General features: G+C 40.7%; 1 protein-coding gene across 1 annotated transcript in view; it reads left to right on the forward strand.

Moving 5' to 3' along the window:
• The first annotated feature begins 9,380 nt into the window (after nt 1-9,380).
• vopp1b (VOPP1 WW domain binding protein b) overlaps nt 9,381-13,130 on the forward strand; it is a 29,458-nt gene continuing 25,708 nt past the window's right edge. The window contains exon 1 of the mRNA XM_085418061.1: nt 9,381-9,655. Coding sequence (XP_085274187.1) covers nt 9,605-9,655 — 51 coding nt within the window. The 5' untranslated portion in view covers nt 9,381-9,604. The remainder of the gene's footprint in view (nt 9,656-13,130) is intronic.

Here is a 13,130-nt window from a genome sequence, read left to right on the forward strand (position 1 = left end):
ATGTATTAGAACTTCACTCAAGTCTGCAGCTCAGAGCAGGTAATATTATTTATAAGATATTTCCACGAGAAATGCTGCAAAAGGCACCAGATTCCTGAATCTCTTCCAACGCCTGCTCACAGTCTCCATGCCTGCAGCATCAGGTCAGCATTGCAGGAAAACTGATGGTGAACACACAAATGCATGTTTCTGTGGCAGATTATCTGTGGTTCTAAATGGTTTGTAAATCTTCCTCAAAAGGGTCACAGACCTTGTAAAAGTGCAGTAAAGGCCAGATGAAAAGGCTCGAATCTCTGGACACTATAAATGTGTCCTTTAGATGTCATTCTAAATTGAAAAGCAGCTAATAACTACAGTTATCAAATAAAAAGAGAACATAATGCTGCTTGGAGCAGTAGATGTGCCAAGATAATGTCTTGTACTGGAAATCTTGCATGGCAAAAAAAACCCCTCAATTGCTAAATGTCTTCGATGTTACTGGGTATTGGTGTTCTTTCTTATTGTTATATTTCTGTTGCTATGTATAAAAATGCTGTGCTAAATGCATTAGTACACAGAAATCATTCAGACATCTACCCAAAGCTTTAAAAGCTCTTAACATGTGATAAACCATGGAACCTGTCTGTCCAATCATTTGATTGTCTTGGACATAGGATATAAAACATAATAAGTTAAAGAAAAAGAAAATTCACTACTTGAGTAATTTGCACTGGACCAGCAAGAAAAACAAAGATTTGTGTGACATCAATCCTCACCTTTGAAGAGAGGGGCTGCAAATAAGTACAATTTAAAAAAGGTTCTTTTTCTTTTGCTTACAAGGGACACTTTTATCAAACATAAGTCTCTCTGATAAGGCACGTAAAGTATCGAGCATCTAAATAAAGGTAGTAAAAAGACAGTCGGGCTGTTATCAGCAGTTATTTATATTTCTCCTGACAGCAAAAAGTTACATTCCCCAAGACCGAAGCACATAAATCAAATAACAACGTGAAGGTTGTGACAAAGAGCCCAAATAATCTCAAGTGACAAAATCATCTTCAAGAGTGCAATCATCCGTAAACCCTCGACTGCTGCAACTGCCTGTCACGCCAGACTCATAAATCACTGTCACAGCCAAATGGAGATTATGGAGATATATGTTTACTTTAGTATCACATCAATGCAGCGCTGTCTGTGTTTCATTTTATGCTTTTCTTTCCTTTCTCTCCCTCATTAGACTTATACATTACCATTAATTCTTTCTCTGCAGATCTCTGCTGTCTGAGCTGAATCTCATAATTCATTCTCTCTCGCTCTCTCTATCCTCCTCTATTTCCTCCTCTTTCTGTTTTGCATTTGTGCTCCTGTGGGATCCTTTATGGGGTTAACTATAACACTGGAGTGTTTACATCCTCTGAGTCCCAGTAATTACTGCATCACGGTTCAGTCATGTAATGGAAACGCCGGAAATGAAAGACAGGAAATCCGTGAGGAGATATCTCTGTCTGTCTCTGATTGTTTTGACCCAGAACTGTTTTTCCTATTAGCACTACAACCCATTCAACCCATATCAGAGGCTAACAAGGCAGGGTTTCATCTTATCCAGGTAACTTTGAGGTTAGCCTTGGGTTTTCTGCATTACAAAAGTGTTTCACTTCTTAATCAGGAATCTAACCTGCTCCAGAACACATTCAATTCACAGATTACAGATGGACAGGTATGAAATCACCACCTACTGTCCAGTCAATTCTCCAACTGGAAGGCTCCCTGTAGAGGTCTTCAGTTCCTGGAAGTCCTGGAAGAAATAAATATAGATTCTTAGACACAACTTTATTCCTTGATTTTTTTTTCTTTTAGGCAGAAGAAGATTCTGCAGTTGAGAGAATGAAGACTAAAACTGTCGGCAGCAGGTTGTGTTCCAAGTTTCTGTTTAAAATCAGCTGGAAGCTCCTGTGAATAAATCCATCTTCCTTTACTCAGGAGCTCAGACACCTCTAAGAACTTTTACCACTGGAACATCGGTATCACTGGATCAGTATTCACCTCAGCTCCACTGCACACCAGACCCAGCTTGTCAACCTTTCCTGCAGCCTCCCAGCTTGTCTCAAAGTCTTGGTCCACTAAGCTTAATCAGTCAGTCAGCAAGAAAAGAACATCCAAGACCTTCTACCCTGTTGCAACAAAGATGGCCACTACCTCAGTCAATGCACCAGCTTAAGGTATTCAATAGGGATCAGATTGCCGAGTCACCAGGCAACCCAGTGCAGACTGAAGAAGCCATGCAGTATCTGCAAGGTCCATCACCTTCACATCTTACATGAGGAAAGCTCATACAAATTCTAAAGGTCTGTAGAACATATCTGGACAAGCCCACAGATTACAAAGGAGTCCTCCTTAAGATACTCAGAGACTTGCTCCACAACTAAAGTACACATCTATCAGCATGATGAGCTTACCATGCTCCTCTCCAATGCTACACTGACACTTGGTATCTAAGGTGCAGAAAACAGCTTGGCCTTAAGCATGAGCCACCAAGATGTCCAAACTATTAGCAGCCCGTCTCTATCGTTCCAGATATCTCCTGCAGCCAAGTCTCATAAGACCTTCCAGACACTGCAGCTTTCACAGCTAAATTCCTTGGCCTGAATGACCATTCCTATCCTGCTGCCATTCTGACAAAATATAAGCACCTCAAAGATCTTCCCTTGCAGTCCTTGGAACATTTCCATCCTTTGTTGGTGCTGATCAAAGCCATGTTATAAAACCTATTGCACCAGTAATTCTTGAGCCACCAGCATGTCCGGCTGCCATGAAGATTCACATTGGATGGACCAACTCGGCTTGTCCATAACAGTGCCTGGCAGAGCTAGAACTGAAACAAATTGTGGAAAAACTATGGCAGCCTGATTTTTTACCTTCCTTATGTACTGTGAGAACAAGTAACCAGAACCAGAGAGGATCAAGAAGCCATCAACCTTCTGGAGGCCAAGACGAGCAGGATAGGGGTCAGTATTATCCTTCGCTACACCAGTACTGCACAAGGAGGGCTTTTTCTGCTTCCAGGCCCCTAAAGAATCTGTGCCTTGGAAACACATGTTGCAAAGTATCCCGATAACTCAAAAACCTGTTTTATTTGTTGTTATCTATCTTCCACCTGGAACTAGTTCAGAGTTTCTATCAGATTTCTCAGACTTTTATGTGATTTTGTGCTGAGATCAGGAAAAAGAATTATTGTTTGTGATTTTATCATCCATAGACACTGAAAATGACAGCCTCAACATTTACCAGCTACCTGAATTACTTGACTCCCTGGTATATCTCTAAAACGTGCAGCTTAAAGCAGATAAGTCATAAGCTGGAGAGGACATGGCGTCTCACGAATCTAGTAGATCTGCATTTAACGTTTTTTACTGGAATAGTTTGTTGCTCTATAATAAAAAGCCCTCCATAAATCTGGTATATCTAACCATTAATCAGTGACTGAAAAAAATAAGAACAACCCTAGGTTTCTTTTATGCTCCTCTTGTTGCACCACAGGAACAGTGAAAGAGGTTTATCCTGTGGCTAGAGTAGCTCCTGGTGAAACATGGTGTGTATTAGGGGTGGGTTTTGATAATCGATTTATCGATTAAAATTGATTCTGGCTTGGATAACGTGATATCAATTCATTAAAACCCTGAATCGATGTTTTAATATAAATTTATTTTGCCCGAAATGCCAGAATCTCAGGTGAAACCTCACAAAATTTCAACAACCACCAAACAGCTAAAACAGTGAATGAGAGCAGGAACACGGATTCTGCACAAAGAGGTAAACACAAAGCGCCGACCCGCCGACGCATCAGAATCAGTGAGATGTGACTTTCTCACCTGACTGCACGGACACGAGCTGAAAGCCGACAGCTCGCTGATTCTGATGTTTCGGCGGTCTGAGCTTTGTGTTCACGCCCTTTTTGCGCTAATTCTAAAGCTGTTAGTTTTATCTCTCTCCAAACAATATTGACCGAACAGCAGCAAAAGAAGATCCAAACTACGCTTCACATAAACATCATCATGGATTCACTCTGACTTTTGCTGTTTTGCTTTCAACACGATAAAAATCACATGTCATGCACAGCTCTCTCTCTCTCCCTCTCCTTCTCTGTACTTCAAGAACAGTTTCCTGTCTAAAAATCTGTTTTCTGCATTATTCGCTTGCTTGTTACGCACAAGTTTACCGTTGTTTACAGGCTGTCGGCCACTGTTTTTTCCTTTTACTTACTTCCGAAAAGAAAACCTAATTTCTGCTGTTCAGTGGGCTTCTGAACAAATTGAAACTTTTTAATTCAATTCAATTCAATTTTATTTATATAGCGCCAAATCACAACAAAAGTCGCCTCAAGGCGCTTCATAGATACAGAGAAAAACCCAACAATCATATGACCCCCTATGAGCAAGCACTTTGGCGACAGTGGGAAGGAAAAACTCTCTTTTAACAGGAAGAAACCTCCAGCAGAACCAGGCTCAGGGAGGGGCGGGGCCATCTGCTGCGACCGGTGGGGGTGAGAGAAGGAAGACAGGATAAAAGACATGCTGTGGAAGGGAGACAGAGGTTAATAACAGATATGATTCAATGCAGAGAGGTCTATTAATACATAGTGAGTGAGAAAGGTGACTGGAAAGGAAAAATTATGCAAAATGCAAAACGCTCAGCCCTGTCTCTAATAAAACCGCTGTAACGTCAGAGGCAATGTTCATATGTTGATTAATGGTTTTCTTTCGTTTTTGATCTACTGCAGAATATTTTTATAAAATCCCTGGAAAATCACCTTCATGTTTTTCTGTGTTTTATCTTCAGCTACTTTGACACAAAGGCATCTGCTGTGATGCTCACACCTTTGATAAAGTCTTGCGAGTGTCAACTTCCTTTTTATAGATACAAGAAAATGTAAATGTACTGATCTGAATTAGAATATTTCTGACTGTCTGAGGCAAAATTTCCCAGATACAAATCAAATTGAATCGCATTGTGGATCGAATCGTTTCGGGACCTTGTGAATCGGAATCGAATCGATTCTAGAAATCAGTGACGATACCCAGCCCTAGTGTGTATATCTCAAAAGATGACAATGTTGGAAGGCTACAGCCAGAAGAAAGAGATTCAAGGCTGGACCAGGCAGTAACAACCAGTGTTGGGGAGTAACGGAATACATGTACCACCGTTAGATATTTAAAATACAAAATACAAGTAACTGTATCCTGTTACAGTTACCGTTTAAAAAGGTGGTATTTAGAATACAGTTACTTTGTTGAAATAAATGGATTACATGGCGGTATTTTCCTGTTTCATATTGTCGGGGGTCAGGACTGTTCGGGTTATGTTTGATCTGTTCTGTTGCAGCGTTACGGTTGCCATGGTTACAGGGTGACGCTCTCTCTGCCACTGTGTGTTTCCTGGGTGAGAGAGCGCCTTTTTGTTGTTGTGCTAAGCTAATAGGCAGAATGCTACAGGCATCTCCCTAAAGAATGTAGCCTGATGGGCAGTGTAGTCGTGCTGCAGGGAGAATGGACCCGTTATGTGTCTGTGAGCGTGAGGAGGGAGAAAAAGGAGAGTGAAAAAGTAGAGTTATCATCGAGCAGAAACGGGAGCTGGAAGCATGTAAATATAATAATAACCACTGTAACCACGTTACTCTCATTGAACGTAACGGAATACGTTACAAAATACATTTTGGGGCATGTAATCTGTAATCTGTAGTGGAATACATTTTAAAAGTAACCTTCCCAACACTGGTAACAACTGATTGTGGTTAAGACCTCCACACTGGAAGAAACAAAGCAAAATAATATTGATGGTTTGGGAGTCAAGGAGGCCATTTACACGAAAAGGGAAACCATCTGTGAATTGTGGAAGGGGCCTAAGGACACATTTTTCATCATCTTACAGTGCAGCCATTCCCCAAATCTCTGTGAATGGTACTCATGATCAATTATTATTAATCAATTGTCTTTGATCAGTGGTTGTTGACTAATGGTCATGATAATTTGCATATTGTTGATCAAGAAACTGACTTCAGAGCCCTTTGTTCACCAATGGTGCTAATTTCGGTCATTATGCAAACGTACTGTTTATAATGTTGGGGAAAGCTGCAGTCAGCTGGAGATTGAAGAAGTCTCTTGGATGAGTGACGAGACGTTTCTCCCACTGAAAACGCTACGTCCAGATGAACAGAATTTCATTTCCTGGATGACTGAGCATGCATTGACACATTTTGCAGATGTGGTCCGCCCCCCTTGTACCAATCTCATAAGCACCATTTTGAGATGCACCCTGGCGTGATGCTGCATTCACACCTAGAAGCAATTAAGTTAGATGGCTAATATGTATTTACATGTAAATGTGTTAATAATGTCTGTTTAAACACGTCCTGTGATTATTTTCATGTTGACTTGAAATAAAATATCTCCCTCTGCTGGCACTGCAGATTAATGCAATTTACTGCAACTTGTGCATGTGCGTCTATTTTATGTTCTGGAGAGACAAAGCGTGAAATGGACATGATGGACCGCTGTGTCTATTACACGCTTTGCAGTGATACTGGGTTGATATACATGATATGACCTCCAGTTTGCTCTGACGAATGCCACAAGCCTGAAATATTAGCATGTTTGTTGATAAACTTAATAAATTTGTGTAATTGAGATTTTTCAACTACTGTTTTATCCTCGTGATAACTATTACCCTTTAGGACTCAATGCTAGATTATTTTCCCCTACTTTGACAACACATAAATGTAGTCAGGTGTTGCATAAAAACCATGACATGCATACCACCTTGGAATTTTTCTGCAATCATCAAGCTTAATTTTCTTCTGTGGTCTTTCAAGCCTTTTAAAATTGCCGAGCTGTATTCCTTCCTTTGCTGAATGTGCCAATTTCTGATAGGTTTATTTTGTTTTTTCAGCCTACTGATGGGTTCCTTCACTTGCTTTAACATCTCTTTGGACCTCATATTGAGATTTCGAGCAAAAAACTATCAAATACTCTGAAAAAATCCAAGTAATGCCACCCGGCACTACTCCCTAAACTATTCAGCCACAGCTGAACGAAAAACAGTCCAACAGTTACAGATTAAAACACACTTTTACATGGGAAATTTACATGCTCATAAAAACTGGACCTGTATAAATTATAAACTACAATTGTCAAATTTCATATCCAATGATATTATTTCTATTTGACCTCTGTTATGATGTTGGATTTTTTGGTCTGTGATGTGTTTTTTTTTTTTTCAATTTTCACTATGACCTGTAATAGTACTGTGACGTATAACTTACACCAATGAAATGCTTGGAACCTTTGCATCTCTTCTGATGGCACCATTGTTTTGGTAAAAAGAAGCAGAATAAACTATGCTTGTTATTTAATATTAAATGTATTATATCTCTATGTGAAATGTGAAATGACATCGTTGCTTTGTAAGTGTAGAGGTACTTTATTTGGTACTCGAAGCTTTAAGTATGAACAAACTGCAAGTAGCTACAGACAGAGAGGAGAGGAATGGGAGGCAAAGTAATAAAAGGTTCTGACAGTGATAAATCACCACTGCCTGACTAAAACGTGCAGATTACCTGCAGAATATGACGGATCTCAGCAGCAACTATGAGACTGATACAGAAGTAAACTTGAGCCAAAATTAACATGCATGTAAAAATCCAATAACTTTCTTCAGATAAGTGCCACAGAGTTACATTATTACACCCTTTTGTCTACAGACTACATCTTCACTGCGTCTGGTGGGAACAAAAGCATATTTCTCCCACTCTACTTTGTGCATTAAGTCCAATTTTAAGAACTTAACATTAGCATGCATTAGTGACTTGTCAATCACAAAGCACCTTCAATCATACATCATTTTACTGTCTGTTGTGTAACTGGGCCATACTTTACTTACCAGAGTTCGTCGAGATTAAGGGAGCAGTGGAATCATTTTCTTTGGGTTTTCTCTACAACCACAGAAGTTCCTGTTGGCCACTGGAGCTGATGCAGGTAAAAGACACTTTTACATAGACTTCATTTTTTAAAATGAGAAGCATGCTTTTTCTTTATATAAAGACTATGGCTGTGCTCTGACCTTGTCAGGAATTCTGTTACCACTGAAGTTTGCCTTCAAGTAAGAAAAAATCTTGACTTCACAATGAACCGCAGTGGTATATTAGATGTCTCAGAATACCGTCTGTTACATTGTTTACAGACAAGTTTTTCTGTGGGACTGAAAACAAGCCTTCACTGATTGATGATGGCTCTCTTACAGCCAGAGCAGATCTTTACTGAGTTACGTTAGAGTACCTGTTTCATATTTAAATCAGAAATGCAGGGTAACTGTCTTTTTTGAATGTTGAAGTTTAATCAGTTAAGGGAAACATGTAATAAGAAATAAGCAATCTATATGTTGGTCAACTATTAGTGAGGTATTTCAGTATAATTTTGAAAAAATTAGCTATTTTGAATACAGATGCAGATTGTCGGGGACAAAAAAAGCCACTGTGAATGGATCCAAAATCAGATCCTGATGGAAATGAACTGAATAGGACCTGGACCTGATCTGATCTGAGTCTTTTTAACCCTGTCCCACTGTGCAAGTGTGACCAGTAACTTTACAGCTTTGCTTTTATGCTCAGCTTTCTCCTCACTACAACAGATCAGTACAGTATTTACATGACTGTGGACACCATCCCAGTCCAGCTGTCAATCTCATGTTCCATTCAAGCCATACTAATAAACGCCACTTGAACTTCTCCACCTGGGGCAGTAACATCCCTAATCCGGAGTCGCACCCACCCTTTTCTGAAAATCAAATAGGTCCCAGAATAGAACCCTGTGAGACGCCTTTAGTTAGCTCAGGAGAAGATGTCGATCCTCCATGTAATCACTTCTGGAAGACAGACTTTGTTTTTCATCATGACGGTGATCCTAAACACACTGCCGGTGGAGTGAAAGACACACACCTGAACACCATCACTCATGCACTGCCCTAATCATTGTGTAAGTGTGGGATCATCTCGACAGAGAACAGAAAACAAGACAGCTCCAAAGAACTGTTCTTCAAGAAGCCTGGAGAACTGTTCCTGCTTAAAGAAATCACCAGAAAGCTTGCTCAAGACAGTTCCGGCTTTTGATGTATATTTGCAGATGTTTTAGAGTACTGCATCTATTTCTCTAGTAAAGTATGAAGGTGACTCGAAGCTTTTGCACTGTACTGTACATGTGTTGGATATGAAGTCATAGCCATTGTTCTAATATTCTCCGGGGAAGTGTAATGTCCTATGAAATGAGGAAACTGTGTGTGTGTGCGTGTGTGTTTGTGTGTGTGTTTGTAAGGCAGAGTAGGGGGTGGGGGGCTGGGAAAGGGGCGTGGAATAAACCAACATCACAGGCTAATGCAGCTTCCCATCATGCCATTTAATCTCCCTTTTTGGTCTGTTTGACCGTCGCCCGGTTTGCCTTCATCCGTCCTGTCAAACCGACTGGATCTGCTGTCTGTGTCCGCCAGCGGGATGAAACCGACATAGTGATAACGGAGCATCCCCCCCGCGTCCTCCTGTCCACGAGCGGAGCTTTGCTCCCACTCTCCTACCGACGGAGATATGAGACATCCACTGCTCGATGCAGCCCTGACATTGTGGCTATTTGTAGAGGTGAGGTGTCCTCCGGTGTTACTGTGGTATTAATAGAGCTGTGACGGACAGGCGCGGGTTCTGGGTGACGCCGCTGGCTGTACCTTTATAAGGCTTTCGCTCGTGCCTTGTTGTGCCGGGGCTGACTGTGATGTAGTTCCGATACAGACAGATCAGACCTAACAGAACCCGGCATGCCCGGCTCAGTGAGAAAGGACCTCCGCTGTACGTGCGGCACTCTTTGTCAACTTCATGAACGTCACAGCGAGAGACGCTCGAATATCTGTAAAAGCTCAACGTTAAGCTGGGATATGGCAACAAAATCAGAAATGTGGAGAAATGCGAAGCTGGTGGGATTGTGTTCGTGCAGAATAAAAGAGTGTGGAACAGTAATATGGCTTTTACCCCCACATCGGATTGTTTGAGTGGGTGAGCTACCTGTGATTCTGCCATCCTTTGTCTTTGTGCTCAGACCCCATAACTCCTCAGTAGGTTACTGGGCCTGTAGGACACACGGCAGCAGTCTGAATCAGTGTGCACGCAGTCATATTCACATTTCTTTTTTGTGGTGTTGGTCTTTTCCTCTGATGTACCCTTCTGCACTTGTTGGGGATATAATCATTTAAAAAGAGGTGAAAACGAGCTCCAGTTTAATTTTACAGCCTCTAAATGTAGCTCACTCTTTCTATCAGCCGTGCACTGCTGACACTCCTGTCTATTCATGTAATATTAACCCTCATCATTACTATTTTATTTCATTCAGCAGATGTAGTGAGCACACATTCATTTTGAATTCAAGCAGGCTGCCTAGAGGGAGTCAAGCCCTCAGACCTTGTGCTGCTCCTGCAGTGTCCGCTTTGAGGACGGGTCCTGACAGCTTAGATATTTAGTGTCACTTATAACAGCGTTGACTCACAGAAAGCACGCTTTAGACCCTGGGACATGCTTCCTCAGGGGGGAATAATAATCCTACAAACAGTGGTGCTGTTTAGTTTTCTTCACTTATGTACAAAGTGATAGCAGAGCTGTAACATTTTGGTTTTTACGAAATCCCTGAAAATGGAAACAAGCAAGCTAACTTCCTGCTGATTTCTAATTCAATAAAACGTCTTTTTCATGGATGCACGCATCATTAAGAAGAAGAAATTGGGCTGTTTTTAGCTCCCAGTGATGCCAGTGTTTGATTGACATTGGGAACCGGAAATGGCAGCATTGGGAAACATTTATAAAATAAATATTAGGCAGCAGTAAGCTATATTAAGTACTGTTTAGTGGGTTTGAAGCACTGTTTTGCAACAGAAGCAGCAACTAATGAATCCTGTTATCTTATCGGCTTTCTGTTAGATGAAAGCAGATTAGGAGGAGTCACCGTTTCACTGTTTGCTGGGCCTGAAAACACTAGTAAAACACAGACTCACACAGTGTGAGACTCACACTTTGACACTGTGTAAATTCACCTGAAGAGATATTAAAATGTCCTTAAAGCGGAAACTAATTCATTCTCTCATCGTGGCCTGTGGGGCCTCACTCATGTGCTCTCTGTTGGATGGTAGCTACTGATATATGCACACCAGATGACAACAGTTAAACAAGGCTCTGCTTCAGGGCTTTTTTCTCTTTTTTGCATGATCAGTGCTTGTAGGGGGTTTAAACTTTCTGTATGAGCTATGAAGCCTGCAATAAATTATATTTACCATTATCAGGGACTGTTGATTAACATTATAGTGGTGCTTTGGCAGTCAAACCAGTTCTAACTGGTTCTTTATTATGACATTTTAATTTTTTTTACTTTAATAGAAAGGCCAGAGTGAAGGGTACGATGTACAGAATATGTTCCAGGGCAGACTCAAACCCAGTGAAGTGAATTATAGCAGTGCAAGTACCAAACTGATTTTAATGTGCCTTTTACTGACTATATCAAGATTAACAAATAGTCAGATTAAAGCTGATTAGTGGACCCATCAGAGGCTTGTTCAAGCAAATTAACTGCTCAGTTTTCCTGTCTAGTTGTCATATATTGCCTTAAGTTTCCAAGAGGACATTACTTACTGACAATGGAAAACATGTCTTCAGAAATGTGATTGAAGCAATCGTCAAATCATGGCTACACTTAACATTTCTAGAGAGGCATTGCATAGTACTCTAAAACACTTTGTGGGAACTGGACCTGTTGTATTCTTGACACCAAACGTGAGGACACCATCCAACAACACAATGGGCTATGTGACATTTCCTCCATCTCTGAGCTGACTCCATCATGGGCAGAGACCCCATTCTTCCTAAACATGCTCCATCTTCTGGTTTGCATATTTGTGGAGAAAGATTCATTATTTCAGTGCATGCCCTTTCATGGAAGTACTTGAAGTCTGGCAAAGCTCAAATTTCTGACTTTACAGTAAGCTCTTTCTATGTAAATGAATTACACTAATTGCCAGTTTAGAATCACTAATGAATTTAGTTTAGAAACCAAGACAGGAAGAGAAGCCTCAGTGTACACACAGGCAGGCCTCAGCTAACCAAGTGATCCAGCCCGAGAACCCTCTGAAGTGAGTGTTCCAGCCTCTACACCGTGGTGTCAGTGTAGCACAAAGGTTAAGTTGGCATTAAAACGGCAGCAAACCAAACGCTGAGTTAATTAATTAAAAACACAGAGCTTCTCAAAGTCCTATGACTGAGGTTTTCAATAATATCACATGCAGTACTATGCATGACAGACAACTGAAACATTGGAGTCAATTTGATAGTGGCCTCAGGGTAAATATAAAGAGGTTGGTATTTTGTATGGTTCATCTGGTTTAAAATGTTTGGCATGATACTCAGAGGCAATAGAGCAATAAAATAGAAGCTACAGTTTGTCTTTGAGGTTAATTGATAAGTGCTGTTGTCTCCTTAAATGCTAACAGGGTGGGGTTTGGGGGCATATTCTTAAATCTGAAAGCTCACTTTGAATGTTGTTTTCTCTATTAAAATTAATATATTATGGGTTTCCAGTAATATTACACATTTGTTTTATTTGTTGTCTCGAGTCTGGGTTTTCTCATCAGGTTGGTAGTTACTGACTGTGTAACGTGGAAGTTCTGTGTGTTCATCTGCCACCCTTTGATTGATATTGCTGTGATTTGCTTGCAGTAGAATAATCTGTCCACAGTTCTTCAAATTATTATTACTGTAACTGTGGTGCCATCAGGTAAACAGCTGGTTAGATACAGCACCTTCTTCACACATCTGGAATCTGTCGATGCAGCAAAAACATCCCTGAGACTATCAGCTTTTTAAGAACTACAGCAGCAGGGTAATAATAAGTAAGCAAAAGCCTGGTCATCACTTTTTTTCTTTTCATACTCCTGTAGTTAAGCTCAGTATTACCTAACGGATTGAAAACTTCTTGCTTTGAGTTGAGTTTGTTTTGTGGATTTCTGGGAAAACCTCGAGCTCCAAATAGACTATATTAGTCTATGTAGAGTATTTGGACCGTAGAAGTTTCCTCATGTTGCCC

This window comes from Rhamphochromis longiceps, linkage group LG9 (assembly GCF_057381845.1).
Source record: "Rhamphochromis longiceps isolate RC_006_pf linkage group LG9, R_longiceps_female_GT1.1, whole genome shotgun sequence".
In the NCBI taxonomy this organism is placed as follows: domain Eukaryota; kingdom Metazoa; phylum Chordata; class Actinopteri; order Cichliformes; family Cichlidae; genus Rhamphochromis; species Rhamphochromis longiceps.